Below are 26,800 nucleotides of genomic sequence, written 5' to 3' on the forward strand. Positions count from 1 at the left end.
CTTCACTGAGCCTTTGATTTCCTTCTTTCTCTTTTGTTCCAGATAAGTAGAGACCAAAGTTGTGTTTTAGGTGGCTGCTTGCAAACTTTTAAGACCCCAGACACTACCCACCACACGGGGATGTAGAACACACTTTATGAGCTGTATAGTATGGATTGAATTGTGTCCCCTCCAAAATATGTGTTGTAAATCCTAACCTCTGCCTGTGGTTATAATTCTACTTGTGAATGGGTTGTGTTTGCCATGTTAACGAGGCAGGAGGAGGTTATGTTAACGAGGATTAAGTTATACTTGTTAAGTTAATGAGGCAGAGTTAGGATGTATCTTGAATCAATCTCTTTTGAGATATGAAAGAGATTAAATAAGCAAGTGAGAGAGCAGAGATGGGGAAGAGAAATCCCATGCCACATGGAGACCACCCAGGAGCAGAAGCTCAGAAGAGACAAGAACCTTCCTCCAGAGGCAACAGAGAGAGAAAGGCTTTCCCTAGTGTTAGCACCCTGAATTCAGACTTCTAGGCTTCTAAACTGTGAGAAAATAAATAACCGTTTGTTAAAGCCATCCACTTGTGGTATTTCTGTGATAGTGGCGCTAGATAACTAAGACACTATGTTATGCCAATTAACTGAGTTGTCCCACTAGACCATGGTCCTAAGTCTTCAAACCCTGAAAACCAATCCTTGAGGTGTTTGGTTACGTCTAAGAAGTATCCACATCTGTGTCTCCTATGTGGTTTACTATGAATACGGATTTACATGCATGCACACACACACCTGTATATACATATGCCTATAGATTATGCACCTACATATGTACCCACATATTCATACCCATATGTTTATATGCTTAGATACATATTTGTGTAACCACACCCACTTTTTTGGTTGTTGTTGTTGGTATTATTTCCAAATTATATTTGTCATATCCTTTACCAAAGATATCCTCTTGTTCTTGATTTTTGACAAATGAGAACTTCTCTAGAGGCCAAATATAGTCATTGCAAAGACCCTGGCGGGGACACCCTGACTCCCAGCCCCAGCTCTGTTGGGAAGAGGCAGGGAAAGGAATCATGATAAGCCAGGGAGGGAGGGGACAGTTCATACCCCTTGCTGCTGTGCCCTCGGTGGGGGCACAAACAAGCTCCAGAGTGCCTTGGGCACTTGGTGTGGTCCCGATACCATCTTTGGGCCTCAGTTCCCCCTGGTTTGAAATATGGCCACTGGTCTGGATAATTCTAGAGACCTCAAGGTTTGATGGCAATTGTTTTGGGAGAAGGGCAGTGAGGCTAATGGCCACAGCAGCAGCTACAGGGGTAGGTCTGGCAGTTTGCAAATGGGGATAAAATGTCTTACTGGGCACCTGTATCAGTTCCCTATGGCTGCTGTAACAAATTGTCACAAACTTAGTGCCTTCAAAAACCAAAAATTTATTATCTGAAGTTGTGGCGGTCAGAAGTCTGCTCCAGTCTCACTGGGCTAAGACTGAGGTGTCAGCAGGGATGCGTTCCTTCTGGAGGCTCTAGGGGAGAATCTGTTTCCTTTCGTTTTCCTGCTCTAGAGCTGCCTACATTCTTTGGCTGGTGACGCCCTTCCTCCATTTTCCAAACCAGTAACAGCAGACTGAGCCCTTCTCACATTGCATCACTCCAACCTCCTCTTCTGCCTCCCTCTTCCACTGTTACAGACCCTCGCGATTACATTGGGCCCATCCGGATAATCCAGGATCATCTCTCCATCTTAAAGTCAACTGATTACCAGCCTTAATCTCATCTGCAACTTTAATTCTCCTCTGCCATGTAACCTAATATATTCAGAAGTTCCAGGGATTAGGACATGGACATCTCTGTTGTCCTCAGTTGCTTTTGAGTTGGCACTGACTTATGGTGACCCCAAGTACAGCAGAAGGAAATGTTGCCCGGTCCTGTGCCATCATCATGCTCACTTGTACACTTGAGTCAATTGTCGCAGGCCTTCCAATCTAGGGGGCTCATCTTCCAGCACTGTATCTGATAATATTCTGTTATGATCCATAGGGTTTTCATTGACTAATTTTTGGACATAGATTGCCAGCCCTTTCTTCCTAGTGTCTTAGTTTGGAAGCACCCTTGAAAATTGTCTCCCATGAGTGCCCTGCTGGTATTTGAAATACCAGTGGCAGAGCTTCCAGTGTCATAGCAACACACAAGCCACCACAGTAAGACAAACGGACTGATGGGTGGTGGTGATATCTTTGGGGAGCCATTATCCTGCCTATTAAAGCACCCCCCTCTACCTATTGTCCCCTCAATTCCTCCCCAGATCCTTGGGCAGTGGAGACTGCCATCCTCACCCCCAATTTACCTGCAGCGTGGCCAGGTTGATAACCTCTGATTCCCACAGGGAGTGTCACAACCAGGTCTAAAACCCACAGCTGCCTGACATGGGGGCCTGGCTCATAGCCCCTACCCTACATCACCTGCTGTTTGCTTCTGCTCTTTCATCCTATCTTGTCCCCATCCCAGACTTCAGGCCTTGGCAGGCTCTAGCACTTGGCCCTGGTGCTATGGTAAAGACATGACCTTGATCTTGAGATCTTTAGACCTGACTGAGGGCCAAGATCCTAGAGGAGAATACAGCTTCATTCCTTCCCAGTCACTCTCCTCCCCTCCCCAGGGTGGGGCAGAACCATCAAGGAGGTGGGATGTGAGGGGCCCAGGAAAACGACAACAGGTGAGGAAATAAAATCACTTCCCACAGCCCAGACTAAATTCCCACCCAAGGGTGGGGCTGTACTGGGAGAGGAGGTGAGAAGCTTGCACTCTTCTGCTGAGCTGATGCGGCTTAGTGGGACCACCTTTCCAGAGAGCAGTTTGCAAATGAGGATAAAACGTCTTAAAAATGTGCACTGCCTTTGACCCAAATCCACTCCTGGAAATTTATCCTAAGGAAATAATCACCGATGGGCACACAGATGGTCAGATAGTGTTTTCACCTCAGTGTTTTATAACAGTGAAAAACTACAAAGCCTAAACAGTCACACAAAGGGGGCAGGTTAAGAAAGTAATGTATATAATGGACTAGTACAGAAAAAGCAGTTAAAATCATGATGGGGAAGTGTGTCTGACTCAGAGATGTTTGTGACATCTTATTAAATGGAAAAGCAGATTGTAAAGTGTTATATATGATTTCATTTTGTTTAAGATGTGTGTGTGTACATACATATATGTTGCTGTGATTCCTACTCAAAGTGACCCCATGGGATAGGGTGGGACTGCCCCATGGGGTTTTCTTGGTCGTAATCTTTACTGGAGCAGATGCCCACATCTTTCTCCTGCAGAGCCCCTGGGTGGGTTCAAACTGACAACCTTTCAGGTTAACAGCCCAGCACTTAACCGTTGCTCTACTAGGGCTCCTTATAGATGTATATATTTATACATATGTATATATTTGTACATATGTATATATTTATACATATACTTGTAAGTATTTATACATATTCTTACATATTCATATATAAGATTTTAGATGGATGGTTTGTATCAAAATGTATATTAGTTTCCTTTTGCTGCTGTAAGAAATCATCACAAACTAGGTCACTAAAAACAGCAGAGATTTATTCTCTCACGGTTTTGGAGGCCAGAAGTGTAAAATCTCTCCCTGGAGAATCTACTCCTTGCCTCTTCCTAGCTTCTGGTGGCTGCTGGCAATCCTTGGTATTCCTTGGCCTGGGGCTGCATCGCTCCAAGCCTTCATCTTCACATGGCCTTTCCTTCAGTGTGTCTGTGTCTTCTATTCACAAGGTGCCCTCTTAAAAGGACAGCAGTCATTGGATTTAGGGCCCACCCTAAATCCAGAATGATCTCAACTTGAGAGCCTTATCTTAATTCATCTTCAAAGGCCCTATTTCTAAGTAAGGTCACATGCACAGGTCTTGGGGATTAGGACTTGGACATATCTTTTGGGGGATGGTAAGGAGCCCTGATGGCGCAATAGTGAAGCACTCGGCTGCTAACCAAGAGGTTGGTGGTTTGCAACTACCCAGCAGCTCCATGCGGAAAAAAGACATGGTGAGCCAAGAAGACCCTATGTGGCAGTTCTGCTCTGTCACATGGGTCGATATGAGTTGGAACTGACTTGATGGCACCCACAACAACATTCAGCCCGGTAGGGTGAAAAACTACAAAAATATAACTATCCCCTATAGAGGACTGGTTGGTGGATGGAGCAGTATGCAATGGACTAGTACGTATGAAGCAATTAAAACCATGGTGAAGAAATGCGTTGGACACAGAGAGATGTTTGTGACATTGAATAGAAAAGGAGATAATAGAGTGATATGTGTGATTTCATTTTGCTTAAAATATGTGTGTATATATACATAGATACATATACACATATATAAAAAGTAGGATGTTATATATCAAGGTGTCAGTACGGGTTATCTCAAGACAATATGGCAGTAAAAACATGGATGTGTGTCCTTCATGCCTGCCTTTTCCATTTTTTTTTTTTCCTGGATGAACACATGTAACATGAAAAGAACTTGAGCTTAAACATAAATATTGACTATATGAGTGGCCTTTACCCCTTTTCCCACTAGCCCATGGGTCAGGCAAGCAAAGTTGGTACTTTGGACCCAGAGGGGCTGAGCTATGACCAAGTCGTGTGTGTGTGTGCGCGCGTGCGTGCACACGTGCGCGCGCACTGTGGGAGATCACCGGGACATGCCAGAGGGCCATCCTTTTCCCAGAGGTGAGGTTGCAGTATTTGGGAGCCTTTGCCCGGGTCCTCCTTGTGAGCATGTTGAGGCCCTAGTGCCACAGGCTTTCCCCAAATCTACCCTCAGCGTCTGGTGAGCCCAGCGCCTCCCTCACTGGTGAACTTGAACAGGAGGCAGCAGCCCCTCTCCCACAGCTCCCCGGCATGTCACCAGACAGGGCAGTAGCAGCATTGCCTTTTACCGATGAAGAAACAGAACCCCATCTGGAGTCCCAGGCATAGGCTTCCCCTACCCATCCCCCACTGCCTCATGGGGGCTTCAGGATGCGGAGGGTGGGGATTAAGCACTGGACTAGGTGGGCGCTTAGCCACAGCTCCTGGCCCTCTCATCCAGGGCCACATCCTGGCCCCTCCTGCCCACCTTCCTCTCCTTCCCACCAGAGAGACGTGCTGTTTGTAGGCCCCCTGCCCGCGTCCCCCCACCCTCTTTGATGTTGAGGGATTTGAGTCCCTCTGAGACTGGAGCTACTGTCTCTTAGAGGGCCTAGAGGTACGCGGAACCCCAGGGCCCTCCCTTTCATGGGAACTGAGCCTCAGGGGCCAGAAGCAGGAGCTCCTGGAAGCTGGACGGTTGCTATGGGGATGGGAGCAGGTTTCTCAGAGAGAGCCGTGATTATGAGGCAGCTGAACACTTGCTCACCACCCTAGAGAGGTACTTAATGCCTTGGACACTCTTTTGAAGGCTTCCTGGGAAAGCTGGGTCTCCCTACTCCTGCTCCCCCGACACACCCAGGGTCGCACACACAGTCCTCACCATAATATGGATAAGCTGGTACCTCTGGGTTCCCCAACTCCCCACTGACACCTGCCCATCCAAGCCCGGAAACATCTGCCATGTTCCTGAGTGCCTGGGGAGACTTGTCTGTGATTTTTTCCAGGAGGGAGTGGTCTAAGCAGTACTTTCCCAGCAAGTACCTCATCCTTTCTTTAGCAACCCTTCTGTGTGCCAGGCACTAGACTGTGTGCTCCAGATGCCTTTTTTCTAATCCTTACAACTGTGCAAGACAAGTATTCTCCCCATTTTATAGAGGGGAGAACCGAGGCTCAGAAAGTTCAGTGACTTGTCAGTAAGTGATAGGGCCAGAATTTGAACCCACATCTGCTAACTCCCAAATGTACACTCTTTCTTCGACACCACCTTCCCCAGCCCAAATCCAGGCTGGACCACTCAGCCCCCTGCAGCCCTTCAGCCAAGTGACGCTTCCAAATCTCAAAGCTGAGGCTTGAAGAGACACAGGAGATGTGCCCCAAACCCACATGGCTGGACACCCAGGTGACTGAGCTCTGTGAGCCCTACCCTCTGGGCCCTGCCACCTCAAGGGGACCATGACCTTGGGCCTCTGCTTTTCCTTTCCCTTACTGCCGGGGCCAGGGGTGGCTGACCCTCTGTCAATAGTCGCTCTGATCCCCACCCTCTAATCCACCCAACATGATGCCCTTGGTCCCCATGTCCCTTTGACTTCTGCTTTTTGTCAGTGGGCCCTGGACATTTGCACCCCTGCCTGGGGAGTGAAATGACATGTGTAAAGTCACTTTTTCAAGTTTCCGTAGCCATGATTCTTGCAGGTGGTCCCCCAGGCTTCCATTCTGGGAGATGATCACATTGGCCATGACACTAGGGGTGGGGAGGGGGTGATGCTGGGGGGATGGGAAGGAGAAAGAAGAAATGGAGGAGACCGGAGGGCACTGGGCAAATTTAGGACCAGCTCCAGATTCTGGGGAGCCCAGCCTGTGATGGAGAAAGGCTGAAGCACCCTGGGGCTGGGTCTGTCAGAGGGTGGGAAAGGGCATGGGTCAGAATGAAGAAGAGTGGAGGAGGTGTCCCATTTGTGGAGAGCTTTCGGGGCTACATACTGGCCCTGGGAAGTCACTGGGAGTCAGGGACCACAAAGGCCTTGTTCCTATCGTACCCAACATCCTGGCTGGGGTTGGGTGCTTCTTAAATACTTGTTGAGTAAATGCATTCTATCCACTGTGTCCTCTCAGGGTCAACCTCAGAAGACACAGGCAGCCTTCTGGTGCGATGAGACCTGACTCTGTTAAAAAAAAATTAGTCAACCCACCGCTGCCTGTCACGTCACCAGCCAGGCCTCACTCCAAGTTTGGTGGCTACTCTAACATTTCTGTTTTCAGGAGGGCTTCCTCAGTGGTTAAAGCACTCAGTTGCTGCCCAAAAGGTCGGGTGTACAAACCGACCAGCTGCTCTGAGGGAGAAAGATGTGGCAGTCTGTTTCTATAAAGATTTACAGTCTTGGAAACCCTCTGGGACAGTTCTACTCTATCCTAGTGGGGTGCTATGAGTAGGAATCAACTTAAAAGCAATGAGTTTGGTTTTTTTTTTGTTTCTCTGCTCTGGAGCCACTCCTGCCTGGGTTCCAATGCTGGCTCTACCACATCCTTAGGCAGATGACCTTTGAGAAATAACTTTCCCTCTCTGAGCCTCAGTTTCCTTGTCTGTAGAATACAGATAAGATTCTCATGAGGATTCAGTGAGATAGTGCGTGTGAAGGACTTAGCACAAGGCCAGGCCCATAGGAAGTCACGAACCCTTCTCCTTCCTCCAAAAAAATTAATGTAAAGAATTGAATGTCAACTCTGTGAAAAAGTTGGTTTCTGAGAGGTTAGGAGGAAAGAGAGATCTATGATCTCAAAAAAAAAAAAAAAAAAAAAAGAATACGAATGTCATGGATGGAATTACCCATTACCTGCTGCTTTCAAGTCGATTTCAACTCATAGTTCTCACAGTAGAACCGCCCCAAAGAGTTTCCAAGGAGCACCTGGTGAATTTGAACTGCCGATCTTTTGGTTAGCAGCTGTAGGACTTAACAACTACGCCACCAGAGTTTCCATGGGTTGAATTATGTCTCACCAAAAAACATATATATTAACTTGGTTAGGCCATGAGTCCCAGTATTCTGTGGTTGTCTTCCATTTTGTGATTGCAATTTCATGTTAAAGAGGATTAGGGTGGTATTGTAACACCCTTACCAGGTCACATCCCTGATTCAGCGTAAAAGGAGTTTTCCTGGGGTGTGGCCTGCACCACCTTTTATCTCTCAAGAAATAAAAGGAAAAGGAAGCAAGCAGAGAGTTGGGGACCTCGTATCACCAAGAAAGCAGCACCAGGAGCAGAGCTGAGGTTCCTGCACCGAGATGCTCCCTGACCAGAGATCGCTGGAGCCACCAGAAGCTAGGAGAGAGGCTTGGAGCCGTATCCCTCTGAGTCCTCAGAAACTCTCACCACGGCTGATGCCCTGATTTGTACTCCTAGCATCCAGGAGTGTCCAACAATCAATTTTTGTTCTTATAAACCACCTAGCTTGTGATATTTTGTTACAACAGCTTTAGGAAACTAATACAACCATTTCAAAAAGAGGGGCACTTATTGGCTTGGGAGTCCCTGGGTGGTGCAAATGGCTAATTGCTCGACTACTTTTTTTTTTAACTGAAAGGTTGGCAGTGTAAACCCATCCAGAGGCACTTCAGAGGACAGGCCTAGTGATTTGCTTCTGCAAGGTCACGGCCTTGACATCCCTATGGAGCAGTTCTATTCTGCACACATGGGGTCACCATCAGTTGGGGTCCACTTGACTGCAACTAACAATGATAACAGCTGTTGGCTTTAATCACCAAAACATATTTGATATTCCTGTGTGTGCACATGCTCTCTCTTTCTCTCTCGTTCCATTACTTGGGCTCTCGAAGCTGTCACCCAACCTCACGTCACCCACCCATGTCCGTGCCCAGGCTCTCTCCAGGAACAGTGCAATGGTAAGTTCCTGAAGGAGTCACAGGTTTTCTCTCTTCCTCCCTCTCTTCCTCCCTCCCTCCCTCTCAGGCCCTGCTCCTGCAGATCCCCCCAGAGGGCCCACCTGAGATGCCAGGATGGCATCAGGTCCTTCTCCTTCTCCCACCACCCCTGGATCTCCCTGGAGAGGGCCTGCAGAGTCAGTGGTCTGAAGAGATGTCAGAATCAGGGCGTGGTCAGGTCCAGCGGGTGCTCTACCCAGAGAAGTTGGAACCCTCATCAGCAGCAAGCTAACAGCAGTGCTGGCACAGTGCTTCCTGGTTCCTTCCATGCCAGCAGTGACAATAATGCCAGGAACCCTGTAACTGTTGTTGAGCATGGACCATGTGCCAGGCACTGTGCTAGGTGCCCTTGGCTCCACAGGGACCACTGTTTCCTCTGTTTGACAGATTAGAACACGAGGCTCAGTGAGGGGTCATCACCCCCACCAGGAAGTGCTGGCGTTGGGCTGGGTCCTGGGTCTCCAGCATCTCAGCCACTTAGAGCACCATAGGATGTGCCTCCCAGCCCACACAGCCGACTTCCTCCCCCGAGAGCCTTTCATCTGAACCGTCTATTAGGCAATCCTGGGACTCCATTGTCCCCCGCCGCCGCCAGGCCTTAGAGTATTTGCTGTGAGCTCTCCAATCTTCAGCAAAATGCTAGTCTCCAGAGACTACCCACCAACTCCGGCAGAAGCCAAACCCCTGGGGAGCCCTGGGGAATGGTGCCCCTGCTCAGAATGTGGGCCCTGGATGGCAGTAGCTTGTCTCTGGCCCAAGCCTGGAGCCAGATTTACCTTGGCTGACAGATTCCGAAGGGCGAGGGTGAGGCCAGAAGGAAGACACCCTTACCCTTCTGCTTAGCATCTCACCAACGGCACCACCCAGGAGCATCTGTAGGAGTGTGCAGGATGTATTTTAAAGACTCCAGAACCAACCAGCATTCAAGATCAGAAGTTGGGTGTTTTAATAGTGTGGCCTGGCCATGTTTGCATCCCTGAGCTCCTTCAAGGCAAAGACAAGGTACAGATTCTCTATGCCTGCAGCAAGGCTGGGCACACAGGAGGCCCGGAGAGAAACAGGGGACTTGGGGTCTGGCCTGCAGAGGCTGGGGCCCTGGGGGAGAACTGCAGCCACTGAGGATGTGAGATCCCTGAAGCAGGAGGAAGGCAGGCAGGCCACGTCCACCAGCAGCTCTGTCGAGCCCATCCCTAACTCTCCTTGTACAAAGACCCACAAGGGAATTGAGGACTTGGGGAGAATATGGGACAGACCTGGCTCACACCCTGCTGTCTTGGCTCCTGGCTTGGCAGCCTTCGGTAAGTCACTTCTCCTTTCTGGGCCTCAGTTGCCTCATCTATGAAATGGGCATGTTGACCAACCCCAGTCAGATAGTTGCTGTGAGGTATTGATGAGTGCTCACACTCCAAGGGCTCACTCAAGGCACCCAGGGCCTCAACCTCACCGACACCTCTTCACCCCACCCCACAGTCTGGGTCCAGCCCCTCTGAACTTTGCTGGTCTTGATAGGCCATCGTCCGTTTTGCCTCCTGGCCTGTGCACCTCTCTTCCCTCTGCTGAGAACACTCTTCTACTCCTTTCTGGCTCACTCTATCCCAGCTTAGACTTTTCCTTCTCCAGGACCCTCTCTCTGATGCCCTACGGGTCAGTTTAGGTGCCTTTTCACTGAGTTCCCACCATATCTGTATGTCCCTCATTGCAGCTCTTGGCAGTCTTGACTGTGTTTGCCTGGTCAAATGTCCTCTTCTTCAAGGACAGGGACTAGACCAGCCAGGAGCCACGGAGGGGCTGCAGGACAGCTTAAGGCTGGAGGAGAGGGGCTCTTTGGCTCCAGTGGAGATTCTGATTAACATCACGGGGGAGCTTCCCAGACTGTTCATGGCCCAGGCCCTGGGCTGAGTGGCCAGTGGGGGATGGAACACAAAATAGTGACCTCAGGGAGAAAGGACCAGCCTGGCAAATCCAGGAGCACACCTGCCTGTGCCCATTGCCCCCTGACCCCTCATGGCACTACAGTCCTGCCTGGGGTCCAAGAAATCAGGAACCCCCTCCCCCCATGTTAACAGGGACTCATCTGCTTGGCAACTCTGATGACTCTGGACCAGTTGTATTTTACAAGGAAGTAAAAAATGAAGGCGAGGATCCAATTGCATATCATCTGTATTGTCACATGAAATATACATCCATAAACAGTTGACTTGAAAAGACCTATTAGGTCACATGGAGTCCGGCCCCTAGGGGCCAAAGCAGCACTGTTGCCCGTGGGCTGCTTCGTGTAGCCTAGAGTCCCACAGGCAGCGGCAGGGGGCACCTGGTCTTCCCAGGCTCTGGGGCCAGGCACTGGAAGAGGCCAGCTCGAGCCCCAGGCCCTTTAGCTCCTGGGGCAGCATCTCCCAAAACGCACTTGAGGAAACCATAGTTACTTGGGGTTAATAGCTGTTCTACGAGAAAAGGGTTCTGTGGTCAAATAAGTTTAGGAAACATGGAGTTCAACAAGGCTCAACAGGAAGCTTGTCTACAAGACTTTGTCAATGCCATTATGTCAATAATAGGTCTCATGACTCCAATATAGGGGCAGGATATACAGTGTTTCCCAAGCATATTTGACCACAAAGCCCTTTTTTCACCCTAAAGCATCTTGCAGGCTGGTATCCCATGGGGCACCCTTTCAAAAGTGCTGCCCTAAGCTATCGATGATCATTAATGAAAATGGGCACCTCCATTGGGTGGTGGGTTTGGGGTATTTTGCTGGGCATTGTGCTGTGGTGGGATAGGCACAGCCAAGAACTCAACAGTTATGATGACAAAAGGAAAAGACTCAACCCCTATCCCGCCATCTTGCTTCTCGCTTGTCATCTCCAGAGCAGAAGCTTAGTAGGGCTGTCTCCGTGGCTGGGCCCCCTCGGGCCTAGAGAGGAGACATGGATTCCAAGCAAAAGGGCAAGTGGCACCCAGCACGACTGAACACATGAGTCACCAGTGGCTGGCCGGCTTGGGGTCGCCAGTCTCCAACCAGGAAGGGAAAGCTGAAGTGGGAGTGGCTGACTCCAACTCTGGGGCTGCTGGTTCACCAACCCCTGCTGACCCCATGCAGCCTCCTGCAGCCTCTCTCCAGCCACCCTCACCCCTGGCCTCCTTGGGAAGGTGTGCCATGAGCAGGCGGCTCACCAGACCGAGATGAGCATCTGGCAGGTGTTGGAGGACATCCAGACCAGCTCCACCAGACGGAACTGGAAGTAACCAATGATGAAGCCCGAGATGACGTCCGTAATGTGGTGGCGCCCAATCATCACACGTGACAGGCCCACACAGAAGGCCCAGAGCACCAGAAGGACACGAAGGGGCACCGCTAGCACCAAGTGGCTGAGGAAGAACTTGGACACCATGGCTGCACGGCTGGCGTGCCCAGCTGGGAAGGCGTAGATATCCATGGTGAGATAGTCCAGGAGGCTGGGGCTCGTCTCATACGGACCGCGCCGCTTGATGAGCTTCTGCACGCCGGCCACTGTCATAATGTCCAGGAGCAGGGCTGTGGGCAGGAGAGACAAGCACGTAGGCCATCAGAGCCACCAAGATGCCCAGCCCCTGGGTCCTCCAACCTCTTCTCCCCCCGACCACTTCACTCCAGCACACTGACCTCAGAACACACCCCACCTCAGGGCCTTTGCCCCTGCTGTGCCCTCCACCTGGAACGCCCCCCTCTTGGATATTTATGTGCTTACTCCCTCATTTCCTTCAGAGAAGTTTTCCCTGACCACCCCATTTATAAAAGCCCCCACACTCTCTCTCCCCCTCACTTGGCTTTATTTTTCTTTATAGCGTTTCTCACCATCAGACATATTACACATTTTCTTGTTGATTTGTCTATTCTTTCTCTTCTCTCCACCAGCATGTGCTCCATGAGGGCGGGGTCCCATTTTGCTCATCACTGGGAGGCATGAGGGAGTCTCTGGGTGGCACAAATCGTTAAGCACTTGGCTACTAACTGAAAGGTTGGTGGTTCAAATTCACCCAGTGGCATCTTGGAAGAAAGGCCTGGAGATTTACGTCCAAAAAATCAGCCATTGGAAACCCTATGGAGCACATTTCTATTCTGACACACATGAGGTTGCCATGAACCCAAACTGACTGGAAGGCAATTGGTCTGGAGATGTAAATGAAAGAGTGGGTGATTTTCTCAAATGACCTCACCAAAAGCCACCAACAGCCCCAAGTGCAGGGCTATTAGCATCATCCCCATTTTACAGAGGACAAGACAAAGCCACAGGTTCCCTGGAGCATTCATACCTGCTGGTACTTCTTTCTGGAATGTTCTCCCCTTTCCCTCCCCACCGGCTCATCCTTCAGGTCTCAGTTTAAATGTCACCTCCTCAGGGAAGGCTTCCCTGATGCATAGACCAGGCCAGCCTCTGACTGTGCTCTCTCAACACCAAGCGTTTCTCCTTCAAATCCTCTGTCCAGTTGTAACCGAGAAATCTGTTGGGTGGTGAGATGCCAGCGTCTGCTCCTCCCCTCCCCATACCATCACTCATGGAGGCAAGGGCCATGTCTGCGTTATTCCTCAGTTTACCCCCAGTGCAAGTACCAAGTGTTAGTTGGGTTGCTAGCCCAAGGCTCAGGGCCAGAGGGGTAGAGCAGGGATTCCAACCCAGGGTTCCCTGTCTGTCTGGGCTCTTTCTCCGTTTTGGAGCACATGGGAGACTTGAATCTCCATCCCACCTCTGCCCCCAGCCCGCTGTGTGGCTCTGGAAGGGGGGCCCTGTCTCTCTGGGTCATAGTTTCACACAGCTGATCACAGTGGCCCCAGAAAACCAATGCCGGAAGCTCCAGGCAAACCCTCTGATGGGGGCTGGGGGTGCAGCGGCAGGGCCAGGTGCATGATCAGCGGAGAGCCCTGTACGTGTGCCCCACATGCTTTTCCAGCCCTATGAACAACTGGCCCCAGGTGCCCTTGCTTGATCCCTAGGAGGTCACAGTACCCTTAAGTCCTTCTTCAGGTGACAGTGAAAGCAAAACGGGCAGTGTTGTGCAGTGGTGAAGCACCAAGTGTCATAGTCAGGAATCCGGGTTGAGCCCCACCCCTGGAGCCTCTGGGCTGCGTGACCTTGGACAAGTCCTCTAACTTTCCTCACCTGTAAGTGTTGTGAGGCCAGGTAAGATCTGCACAAGGGTGCCTGGCCACCGTTCCTTCGCCCAGGTCAGAGGGGTTCCCCAGTATGCAAGATGTTCAGTGCTAAAATCATGACAGTCACAGGCAAAACGGGAAAAGATGGTCCCCCTGAGTGCCTAGCACACGGGGAAGGCTCAATTAGGCTAAATGACAATTATGCAGCCTCCCAGAAAACTTGCAGTATTCATCGACATTATTGGCTCACAACTGCTCTTGCTCAGAAATTAAAAAAAAAAAAAAAGCTTTTGAAAAAAATTACGCAGTAGATGTTTGCTGTAGAAAATCTACAAAACAGAAAGCAAAAGGAAAAGTTTAAATTAACTCTGATGCTACCACTGTTCCAGACTCTTCTGTCCATCTATGGATCATAGAAGAACAACTGAAACACGCTGTCTATACATTGCTGTGTAACCTGTTTTTGAAAACCTTGCCACATGCTGCAGACGAGGCACCGTGTGTATTTAGCAGTCCTGGTGCATGAACGTTCAGATTGCTTCCAAACAACACTGCCCTCCCTGGTTAGAGCTTCTCCTGCCCACCGCAGGGGTTGTTGCTTAAAGTCTGGGCTCTTGACTTGGGATTTGAACCCCTGGCCTCTCCAGTGGTTCCTGCCCTTCTCAATAGCCACAGGGTTGCCCAGTGGGTTGGCTGATGTCTGCCCTGCTCTGGGAGGCCTGGCTACCAAGGCCTGAAAGAGAAGGAGACTGAGGGAGGGAGACAGCCTCCTGCTACACTCCCCATGTTTCCCTGGCAACTGGCTCCAGGCTTCCAGGCATGCCTCTCGCTGGAGCACACAGCACAGCGGCAACCGGGAGGTGAGTGGCCGGCCAGCCCACATGCTGCTGATCCAGAGGCCAGGCTTAGGCTCAGAGCCATCTGGAGCTTGCAGAGGTCACAGGCCTGGCATGAGAGAGGGACCAGGGACTGCCAGATCTCCAGGGCAGGCGGGAGGGAGGAGGTGGCTGTGTCTGACACCCTTGGGACTCCTCAACTTAACAGAGAAGCTGGGGTAGGAGGCCAGGCCAAGAGGAGTCAGCCAGCCGGCTCCAGCGCAGGGAGGCCCAGCTGTCATCTGCAATTCTCAAAGAAATGGCCTGGGGTGTCAGGCTTCCTCCATTTGGGGAAGGGCAAGAACTTGGCTGCTAAAGAAAAGGGTGGAGTTTCGAACCCACCCAGCAATTCTGCGAGAGAAAGACGTGGTGATTTGCTCCCATAAAGATTACAGCCTAGAATATCCTATAGGGAAGTTCTACTCTGTCACATGGGGTTGTTATGAGTTGAAATAGACTCAACAGCACCTAACATCAACAACAGTACATGGAATGGGGGTTAAACTAGTAGGCTCTGGAATCACGGTGTGTTCAGAAGAGCCCTGGTTCCTCTACTTAAAAAGCAAGTTTCTATTACACTAAGAAGTACACAAGCATAAAGGACATTTTTGGTAACTGCTATACCATACACAATTTTGTAATAACAACCAAACACTATGTGTGTGGTTACATAGGTAGACGTGTATGCATATATGTGTAGGCGTATCTGTAGGCATATGTGTATATACATATGTATATGTTGCATATATACTCATATATATGATAAAGCACGGGGGGCACGGTGAACGGATACTTCCTAGACATAACCACTTGGTGGGATTGACTAACTGGATATGAAGGCTTAGGACCATAGTCTCTTGGTATAGCTCAATCAATTGGCATAACATAGTTCTGGGATCTTAAAAGCTTGTGAGTGGCCATCTAAGATATAGTTATTGGTCTCTACTCGTCTGGAGCAAAAGAGAAAGAAGGAAGCCAAAGACTCAGAGAAGAAAGTAGCGTACAGGACTAACAGCCTACACGAATCACAGCCTCATCTACCCTGAAACCAGAAGAACTGGACAGTGCCCGGTTACCACTACCGGACTGTTCTGACCAGGGGCACAATACCTGGTCTTAGAAGAGAAGAAAAATGTAGAACAAAACTCAAATTCTTTAAAAAGCCCAGACTTACTAGGCTGGTAGATACTAGAGGAACCCCTGAAACTATCTCCTTGAGATACCCTTTAAACTTCGTACTGAAACCACACCCTCATCTTTCAGCTAAATAACAGACTGGCTCATAAAATAAACAATATCACCTGTGAGTACTGTGTTCCTTTAAAAAATCATCTATATGAGACCAAACAGTCAACATTTACCCTAAAACAAAAATGAAAAGGTAAGAGGGGGGCAGGGAAGGTGAAAAGGTAATGGGGGGCAGGGAAGCTACAGCAATGGAAATGAAACAACCAGAAGGCAAATAATGGGCATGCTGACACATGGCGAAAAATGTAACCGAAGTCGTTGAACAATATGTACAGAAATTGTTAAACCTAATTTGCTGTGTAAACTTTCGCCAAAAACACAATAAAATATTATATATATATAAAAAAGAGCAACTTTCTTGAAGAATGTAATCATTGTCACTGAATTGCAGATGTCTAAACTGCTGTGCTGGTGTACATTTTGTTAAATAAATACTAAACCACCTGGTGCCATTGAGTCATTGCACTTAGGTATATTTTCATCAAAATAAAAAAAAAAGAAAATTAAAAAAAATACAGAAAAGAGTGAGTTCCTCCGCCTCTCTGACTAAGCCTCAGTCTTCTCATCTGTAACAGGGGTTGTTGTAGGGATGAAATAAGCTAATTAGTGTATGTGAAGCATTTCGCACAGCTTGGCACGTGTCCAGCCCTTGAGAAACGGTGGCTGTTAGCACTGGTGCTGTTACTATTCCTCTCCAATCTAGGTAAGCAATTTAAGACTTTTAAACTCTGGAGGACGGGTGGCTTCAAGCAGGTACTTCAGTGAAAAGATTTTCTTCTCTGAGGTTCTACCAAGGTCAAAATGATCTGGCCTGGGGTCCAAGACCTCTATCATCTGAAGGAAAGCTTTCCAAAGGTATTTCAGGGAGTCAGGGGGCAGGGCAGAGGGCAGGGCCTCTCTGGTGCTGGTGGGCAGTGGCCAGCCAGGGTTTGGGTACCAGGAGGGTCACTGGAACCTCAGGGGGGCTAAATAGGGCCAGAGTTAGGTCAAAGCATGACAGAAGCCACTGGAAGACGTGGGTTATCTGTCCTATTGGTGACCAAATTTTCTCGGCCAAAAACCAGATTCAGCAACTCGCAAATTATTGTCATTATGTGCCATTGAGTTGATTACGTGTTTCAGAGTATAACTGCCCCATAGGGTCTTCTTGGCTGCAATCTTTATGGAAGCAGATAGCCAGGTTTTTCTCCTAGAGTCGCTTGGTAGGTTCGAACCGCTGACCTTTTGGTTAGCAGCCACGCGCTTAACCATTGTGCTACCAGGGCAAATTATTACCAGTTTAAAGTCCACCTTTCCAGACAAATGTGAGCCCTAAGCAGGCAAGGGTCCATCTGTGTCGTGGGACCATGATCCTAGTGTAGGTGCCCATAGAAGGTTCTGGGTCCACGATGAAAATGGGAGGGAGGAGGCCTCGTCGGCCCCCCTCTGATAGGGCGGCTGGAGGCAAGGAGGCCTTGAGCTCTCCAGGTGCTCCAGTTTCTCTGCATGGGTGACAGGATCCACGGGCCCAGAAGTGAGCTAGACCTATGCCTTTCATATATTTAGTAGCAAAACAATTTTTCCCTAATGAAAACATATACAAGAACATACTCCATGTAACAGATGAAGGAGGCGCTGCTCTGGCTGAAGCTGGGTGGGTGGGTGGGGTGAGGCATCTGGAGCTCAGCTCATGGGTCCTCCCTTCCTCCCCAGGGAGGCCTCTGAGGCTGCCCTGTGTCCTGTGATTTGAAAACCAGGCATCTGGCTTTTGGGAAGCTGCTGCTATTTCTGGCAGGTTCTGCCTTTTGAGGTCATAGTGAGGTGGGGACTAGCCCCATCCCTCCCTGTGGCCCTTGGGGACTGTTGGGCTAGGCTTGGCTGTCTAGCTGTCCAGTTAGTTCTTTCCCTTGACTACCAGATCCTTTTTTTTTTTTTAATTTTTTTTTTTTTGTACTTTAGGCAAAAGTTTACAAATCAAGTCAGTCTCTCATACAAAAGGCCATTCACACCTCGCCGTACACTCCCTCCTGCTCCCCCTAATGAGACCGCACACTCTTCCTCTCCATCCTGTATTCCCCGTGTCCATTCATCCAGCTCCCGTCCCCCTCTTCCTTCTCATCTCACCACCAGACAGGAGTCGCTCACATAGTCTCATGTGTCTACTTGAGCCACGAAGTGGCTACTCATCAGTATCGTTGTTTATCTTATAGTCCAGGCCAATCCCTGTCTGCAGAGTTGGTTTCGGGAATGGTTCTGATCTTGGGCTATTGAGGGGTCCAGGGACTACAACCGTCAGGGCCCCTCCAGTCTCAGTCAGACCATTAAGCCTTGACCACCAGATCTGGGGTGTCACTGTATGCCAGGCACTGTGCCAGGCAGTGGAGCTGATGAACCAGGCTGGCAGGGTCCCTGCTCTCGGGACCATAAAGTTGAGGGGGCAAATGGTCAGTAGCAAATAATTACACAGAGAGTTACTCTATTACAGGTGTGGTGGGGCCTGTGGTCTTTCTGCCTCACCACACTGCAGCCGTCTGAGTTGTGGGGGGGGTGAGGATTTTTTTATAAGCTTCCCAACAGAGTGGAAGGCTTCCCTGGTCTCCCACCACCCACCTCCCCTGTCCAGGTTCCCTGGCCCCTGCTGCTGCCTCTGCAGGGAGTCTCCCCTCCCCTAGCATGGCCAGCAATTGGTGTGACTGCGACTCTATTTGGAGCCCAGAAATAGAAGCAAATGGCGCCATCACTCAAGGCTCTGTGAATTCTGCTCACATGGCTGTGTTGCGTCCCCTGACCTACATCTCCTCCTGGACTCAGAGGGGAGCAAGAGGTCCCCCATGTGGCAAAGGCCTAGTCTGGCAGGAAGCTCAGGGCTAAGGTCAGGAGAGCTGGCCAAGGTTGCACAGCTCCTGACTTGCTCTGTGACCCGGGGCAAGTCACTTAACCTGGGACTCTGCTCATCAAAGTAGACTGGGGCAGGGGCTATGCGCTTGGGCTTCAGAATCAGAGAGACCACATCAAGGTCAGCTGCTTGCAAACATGACCTCGGGTATGTCCATCCCCTCTGAGCCTCCATTTGTTCCCTCATTGATAAAATGAGGCTCATTCTAGAACCTAGTCTGAGGGCTACGTGCCACAAGCTCTCCATAAATGGCACCTGTGAGCAACATCAGATGACAGCAGTGCTTGGTTGGACCACCTCTCACGCCTGCCCGCCCTGACAATCTCTACCCTGAGATGGCTGAACCTCACATGCAGTAAACCTGGTTATTCCCAAGGCCCTGCTGTCCTGAAGGCCTCTTTCTCCTCAGAGGGTGGTGAGAACCTGCCTCGGTGCTCACCTCTCTCCACCAACTCAGCAATCCTCAGGATCTGTAGGGGCCAAGAGACCAGAGTGCTGGGGGCATTGCAGGGGCAAGGCAGCAACCAAAGCTTTCTTAGAAGAGGGCTGCTATCATGGAAGCAGCAACTCTAGAACATCAGTTCTCTGCCAGTAGCTTTGTGCATGGAGGCTGCCTGGAGCAGGGGGATGGCTGGGATGACCACATGTGGTCCCTTTCGGCATGGGCTGCCTTTTCCTGGAGGACCAGCTCAGCAGAGGGCTGGGGCCTGGGGAATCAGGGCTGGGATGGGGATGGGGGCTGTGGGCTCAGCTGTGGGCAAAGACAGAAGCAAAAATGGGTCTTAAATGTGCTCCTTGCTGGCTGGCAAGGGGACAGCTTGTGGGTGTGTGTCCCTGGCTGGCTGGGGCTCTGAGCAGGGGCCCAGTTCCTTTAGCCTGGGGGTTGACCTTGCCCCTAATCCTCCCATTCTAGCTTCTTCTGGAGGCTGAGAACCAGCCTGAGATCGTGTAAATTGTTCCTAACTTCTGGAAGGGCATTTGGCATTCAGAATCCAAAGTCTTTACAACATGTTTCCCTTTGACTCAGCTATTCTCTTTGCAGGAACATTTCCTCCGGAAATAATTAGGGACGTGCACCATGACTCGTGGTGAAGGATGTCCACTGCAGCATTATTTATATCAGCGAAATATGTGAAACAACCCCATGCCCTTCAGTAGGAGACGGATGGGACAGATTGTGGCCAGTCTAGACAATAGAACACTGCGGCCACTGCAAACGATGAAGGCAACATGTATTTATAGCCACCCAAGGAGAGCTAGGGGGTCTGTTAAGTGGAAAAGGCCAATTACAAAACAGAACTTGCCAATTGTGTACAATAATATATACGCATAAAAATAAATGTGTTTATATTCAGAGAAAAAAGTCTGGAAGGTTCTATACCAATTGTAAACAGTCCTTCTCTCTGGGTGAGGATTGAGGTTAATTTTTTTAGAATTGTTTTTTTATATATGGCACAGTGGTTAAGAGCTACAGCTGCTAACCAAAAGGTTGGCAGTTTGAATCCACCGGGTGCTCCCTGGAAACCCTATGGGGCAGTTCTACTCTGTCTTACAGGGTTGCTGTGAGTTGGAATCGATTTGATGGTAAGGGGTTTGGTTTGGTTGATTTTTATAATTCTGCATTTAATTTTTTCCTTACCACGAATAGTATAACTTATGTGGTTTTTTAGGTATGTTTTTAAAAAGTTATTCTAAAAACCAGTGCATATACATGCTACAATGTGGATGAACCTTGGAAACAGGCTGAGTGAAATAAGTCAGACACAAAAGGACAAATATTGGATGACCCCACTTATCCAGCATATCTAGAGTAGGCAAATGCATAGAGGCCAAAGCATATTAGTGGTTACTGGGGGCAGGCGGGCGGGGGGCGACGGGGAGTTACTGCTTAAGGGGCACCGAGTTTCTGTTTGGGGTGATGAAAGGTTTTGGAAACAGGTAGTGGGGATGGTAGCACAACATGGTAAATGTAATTAATGTTATTGAATTGTACACTTAAAAATGGTTAAAATGGCAAACTTTTTGTTACACATATTTTACCACAATAAAGTTAAACAAGCAAACAAAAAGCAGCACCCTGTTCCAGGAGAACATAGCCCCTGGGGAATGTGTGGTGAGCAGAGAGTGTGGGTTGAAAGAAAATTCACTGTTTTGGTGCTGGAGCCTGCCCTCCATTGGCATGTATGTCGGGCATCTCTCCTGACCAGCGAAGCCCCTGCCTCTGACCAGAGCCCATGGTGCCCCCAGGGCTGATGCGTGGGTCTGCTTTGTCTCTAACTCTCCTGGTCTGAGTGACTCTGAGCATGTTTCCTAACTTCTTGGGGCTTCTATTTTCTCACCTGAAGAATACAGACACTAAAGCCTGCTCTACCTGTCTCCAAAGACTGTTGGGGTGTGAGTGATCAAAATTCCAGGTATAAGGTCTGATAGCGTCTTTTAGTCACTCAGCTGAATACCAAGCACTGCTGGGAGCTGGGTCTGAAGCAGGAGGCAATGCAGACCAGGACCCGACCCAACTGCACAATTGGTTATTTAATTTCTGCTGTATCAGCTGCAAGGCCAGATGAAATAACAGCATACGATGGGGGCTTGGCCTGGTTTTGGGGTGGTCAAAGGCTTCCCTGAGGGGGTGGACAACACTCTACCGCTGAGAAGTTAGCGTGTGTCATCTCCAGTAGAAAAGAGTGTTGCTGCCAGGGAGGTTTTGGAATCAGCCTAAATATCCATCAAGTAGGGACAGATTAATCCGGCCTTGGTGGAGAGGTTGTCACCGAGAGCAGGTGCCGACAGACGGGAGATAGGAGAGCTGACAGAACAGATAACCTGGACAGCTGGCCAAAGAGGGACTGGGGTGGGGGTGGGGGTGCTGCTGAGAGAGGGTCAAAGGGGGTGGGGGGATGGAGAGATGCTATGAAATAACCAAGGGTGGCTAGGTGGTGGTGGGACGCTGTGAGGTGGCCACGAGGCCAGGGGGAATGCTGTGAAGTGGCCAGAGGGAGGATGAAGACTTGGGGGAGAGTGGTGGGAAATGGCTGCTGCCAGGCTGAGAAATCCAGTTCTGGTGTCCATGCCTCATGCCTGATGTGAAGGGATGTGGGACCGAGACCAGGATTCCAAAAGGGAGGGTAGATGGCCATGGAGGTCCCTCCCAGCCCACCCATGGTACAGCCATGAGAATAAAGCCGAGCCAGGTGAAACACCACAGGAGGTCAATTTAGAAAAATGTTCTATGTTAGCATGTGCACAGAGAAAATTCCAGAGGCGTGTGCCTCAAACTGCAGCAGAAGTTATCCCTGGGGAGCGAGGTCGAAGGCAGACGATCACTTTTTTGCATTATCTGTCTCTGTGATGTTTGCATTTTCTTTCCCAGAAGAATGTATCAATAAAGATACTTTAATAAATGACGTAGATCGTGACCAAAAGACATAGAGACCGCTTTCAACCACAGAAACATGCCCATAGGAAACTGGGCTTGGTGAACCAGGCTGGGCCTGGGTGAGTCACCCGTCGCCTGGTTCCCTTTGGGAAGGGAGAAGGGGAGGAGCTTTAGGGGACTTGGAGGGAGGCTGGACCAGGGCTTCTAATAACAAAGATGATACTCATTGCTACGCAAGCAGTAACTGGGCATCACTAGGTACCACGCACTGTGCTAAGCGTTACGGGTAATTCTCTAGTGAAGTATCCAGATGAGCCCCTGGGGAGATGAGAAAACTGAGGCTCAGAAAGAGGAAGTCACTTGCCCAAGATTCACAGCAGAGCTGAGATTTGCACCCAGGACTGGTTGATGCTAAAGTGCAAGCTTTTGCCAGGTGCTAAGTCTCCTTCTTCCTGGGAGGTTACTGGAGTCTGGGCAGCATGCAGTGTGGGAGGAGGGGGCGGGGAGGGTGCAGGACCATGTGCCATGCACGGAGCACACAGAGAGTGTCCTCCAGGCCTAGCTGGGACCCTTCACAGGCCAGGTGGTGGCCAGAGCTCCTATTTCCCAAGCCACCCAAGTGGCCCCTTGGGGGCTGAGGGGAGCCCAGGTCCCAAGCATAAGCACGGAAGACTCAACTTCCAGCCCAGAGACTGTGGCAGGAGTCTGCAGGGTGCCCTGGTACTTGGAGTGGGTGGACAGGGCTGGGCAGAGCTATCTTACTCCCTGGGTCCTGAGGTACTAATTCTCCTACAGTTTCCACAATAGTGATGGTCCTATTCCCTGGGCATGGGCCAGGGGCCAGTCACTATACCAATCACCCTCTCTTTAAATCCCCGCCACAGGCCTATAGCCTCATCATACAGAGCAGGAAACTGAGGAACAAATTTACATAGTAAGTAGAGGGCAGAGTAGGGACCTGGCCAAAGCCCAGGCCTACCTCAGACCTAGGCTTTAGGGTTGAAAGCCCTCCCAGGCCCCCCAAAGACTAAAGAGCAGGCAGAACCCTGACATTTCTGTTCAGCTGGTGCTGTTTACCCAGGTGGGGAATGGTAGCCACAGCCCCTCCTGGTGGGTCAGGCCAGGGCTATGGGATCAGAGTCTGGGACTGGTTGCTGCAGTTTTTTCCCACTGAGCTGAGGGACTGGACCCTCGCCCCCAGGATGTGACCACGGGCCTATAGACCTGCTCTTCCCACTCTACCTGCTCTGAGTGGCCATTGCTGAGTGGCTGCTTTGCACCAGGCCCTTATTACTCCATGGTCTCAGTACCTGGATGTGTCACCAAAGGTGCTGGCAGACAGAAAACCTCCTCCCAGACCCTTCACCTCTTCATTGCAAATGTGCTTCAGGAGTGAAGCCAGAACTATGGGTGATAACGTCTGACCTGCCTGACCCCTTAGGCTGGCGGCGGTGAGGGGGAAGGCGTGAGGTTTGCAGTTAGGAAGACTTGGATTTGGTTCCCGGATCTACTACTGAAACAGCTGTGTGGGTTTAAGCAAGCCCCTTAACCTCTTGGAGCCTCAGTTTATTCATCTATAAAATGGACATATTAATACTTACCTTGAAAGCTCACCAGGAAGATTTTTTTAAAAAATAAAATGTAGGATGTTCATGGCATAGTATTGGTACATAATGAAGCTCAATAGATCATTTCTCTAAAGCCTTAAAAAACTACTCTCCATTCATATACAAGAGGGGAGGCATGTCGGATCTTGTTCACCATCCTATGGAGCAAACACCTTTGTGTCTTGCTGCTGGAAGGAGCCAGAAACCTGATCTCAACAAGTGGTTTAGACACTTTTAAATACTTTGGGCAAGAGACTTTCTTAAAAGCAAATGTTCATGTATTTAAAAGAAAGATAAAAGTGGAGCTATTTTAGTTTGTGCCAAGGGGAAGCTTGCTTGCATGCCTTCTGCCACGGCGAGCTCACTCTCTTTCTGGAGCATCTGTCCTGGAGTTGGGCAGGCCTGACTGTGAGAAAGCTGAGATCTGCCTCCCCTGGCTTGTCCCTGCTTCCCTGCTCTTCGTCCAGCCTGAAGCACCAGACAGAGGCTGGTTCTCTCTGGCCCCTCCTCTAAAAATGCAAAGCAGAGCTAGAGATGCTCCCACTTCTAATCCTGACTCCACCACTGATCAACTGCGTGACCTTGGGCAAGTCGTCACTCAGTGCCTCAGTTTCCTCCTCTTTAAGTGATAATAATAAAAGCCTTTCCCTTGAGGGGTTGTAGTGAGGATGAGAAGTGATGATGTGGCCTTATGCAAAGCCAATCCGTAGTAAACACTCGACACTCTCCTAACACACCACCATAGGGGAAAGGACGGGCAGAGGGCCTCGGGAAGCTGGTTTGAGAGTGAGGCTCAGGTATCTGCCCTCCTGTGAGCTTTTCCACCCCCATCCTCTGATACACAGAATACGGTTTTCTTAAGCCCTGTGTGAGGCCTCAGCAGGCACAGGGGAAACCACAGGTAATGAGAGCAGGTTTCTGTCCCTGGAAGCTCCTAGCCCAGCACCTTGGCCACCCTGCTCTGTCCCTCCCTCCAAGCCCATTGCTCGGCTCACAGGAAGAGCAGAGGCCTGAAGTGAGGCAGACCTGGTGCCAATCTCAAGCTCTGAGGCCTTGACCAGGTGACTTTATTTAGAGGAACCTCAGTTTCCTAATCTGTAAAATGGGAATGATAATGACACCAGCCTTGTGAGGCTGTTTATTCAGGATAAAAAAATGTTAGTAATGAATTGTAAATAATTTAGTAATAAGAACAGAAAACCTCCACGGAGCCAGACACACCGTCTCCTACAGGAAGTATTGTTTTCTCCTCGTCAAGTCCCTACCCACACCCAGAGCAAGGGGCACCCAGATGCTTGAAGACCTCGAGGGAGGAGATGCATATTTTTATCACAACTTCCTCTAGGACCACGTTCTCAGTGATCCAACCTCACCCCTTCTGGAACTGGGACCCCTCATCAGCCTTTGCTTCACCTGAGACCTCCACTCTCCACCTGTCTCCAACATGGTGGCCACACTAGGAAGGGCAAGAGAATTAACACGGGGCCCAGTGTGGAGGGCTGAAGCCGAGTTCATGGACCCTTTGGGGAGCCAGAAGTGCCCGGGGCTGTGGCCTAATGGGTACTGGGAGTCGCCCTGTGGGTGGAGGGGAGGGCTTTCCGTCCACAAGGTCCCCACGTGGTAACTGGCTTGGGGCAAATGCTAAACTGAGCAATGCTGGTAGCAAAGACTTTGGTAAAATAGGCCAAGCCCCCTACTCCAGCGACCACCTAGGGGAAGGAGCAGGTAAGATCTCCAGGAGACTCTGGGTGGCTGGGAGCCCCAGACTGAACCCCCAGGGCCCCCCAGGCCCTGCAGGAGAATCCTGGGCAGGGTCCCAGAACAAAGCAGGCCTCAGTGCTAGGATATCAGGGTGCACCTAGGGGTGGCACATAGAGCTGCCTGCAAGTGGCTGAAAAACTCCAGGACCCCCGCCTGTGGGGCGGGAGTCACTCAGGTGAGACGCTGGCTCTAGGACACCTACCAGACCTCAACTCTTCCTGGAGCCCTTGGCCTTCTGGCTCCCAACCCTCCTTTCAAAACTTCCTTGGGGTAGTAGCACCTTCTGCCAAGAGCAGGGCCTTTCCTCAGAGGTTACCACTGGGCCTCCACGCTCTCAAGGCCCCCATTTTGCAGGGGGCCCTCCTCTGCACATCCCTGGTGCTTGCTTCCCCACAGCCTGTTTCTGGGACACCCTTCCTGCTTAACCTCATTAGATTGTTCCAGGTGGTTTCCGAGGGCCCTGTGGCCACCCCCTGCTGGCCCCAAGGAGGGGAAGGCTACTTCCCGAGGGGCCTGGCAGGGCAGTGGTGGACATCAGCACACTCACCCAGAAGCAGGTTCATGAGCACCTCCTGGCCAGCCAGCGTGCTACTCTTCACCAGGCAGAGGATCGTGCCCCCAATCCAGGGAATGCCGTGGCCTGTGATGCCGATGAGCTTGACCATGGAGCGGGCACTGGCCCAGGACGAGGCCCGGCCTGCGCACACTCCCAGTCGCTTGGACATGCAAATGTCGATGGCCAGCAGGGAGTTGAAGGCAATGCCCTTGAAGGAGGGGTTCAGCTGCATGCAGTCCTCCTCGGGCAGCTGCTGTGACTGGCGCCGCTCACGGGCCCCATCACCAGGGGGTGGTGGCTGCGCCAACGAGCCTGGGGCCTTCCTGCCGGAGCTGCGAGGCTCTGAGGCCCCCTTGGGGGGCTGGTTCAGAGACAGGAACTCGGCCCGGTTGAGGACATTGTTGCGGTCCCGGGCCCGGGCCCGGCTCTGAGAAGCTGGCATAGCAACCTTGTTCACGTGGAGAAAGCCAGTGCCAGCCTGGCTCCAAGGACCTTCTCCCCGAAGACAAGAGCGGCCCAGAGAGCCCCCACGTCCCTGTCTCCCTGCCTTCTCCGCTATACACAGCAGCTGTTAAATATAGACTGGAGGAATGCACATGGCTGTTTACCTCCGGTTGCTACCAGGCTCGAACGGGATGTCAGTGCCAGGCTGGGCAGCCAATCAAGCCTACCAATGCGAGGCCAGCGCCAATGGAGCCACAGGGAGGCAGAGGCATCTACAGCTGCGGCCTGGCTGCCTCAGACCTGGGCTATTTAAATCTTCCAATGGCTCATTCCCAGACCTTGGGGGACTCTGGGAAATGTAGTTCT

The 26,800-nt window shown here is 50.6% G+C and overlaps 1 protein-coding gene across 1 annotated transcript; it reads right to left on the reverse strand.

Annotated features, from left to right (window-relative positions):
• Positions 1–10,730: 10,730 nt before the first annotated feature.
• PLPP7 (phospholipid phosphatase 7 (inactive)) lies at positions 10,731–26,566 on the reverse strand. The gene is made up of 2 exons (XM_064290882.1): positions 25,982–26,566; positions 10,731–12,096 (listed from the first exon to the last, which is right to left on the reverse strand). Exons 1-2 carry the CDS (start codon positions 26,430–26,432, stop codon positions 11,732–11,734), a joined length of 816 nt encoding a protein of 271 aa, XP_064146952.1. The 5' UTR covers positions 26,433–26,566; the 3' UTR covers positions 10,731–11,731.
• Positions 26,567–26,800: the final 234 nt, after the last annotated feature.

The sequence above is a fragment of the Loxodonta africana genome, chromosome 9, assembly GCF_030014295.1.
Source record: "Loxodonta africana isolate mLoxAfr1 chromosome 9, mLoxAfr1.hap2, whole genome shotgun sequence".
Lineage (NCBI taxonomy): Eukaryota > Metazoa > Chordata > Mammalia > Proboscidea > Elephantidae > Loxodonta > Loxodonta africana.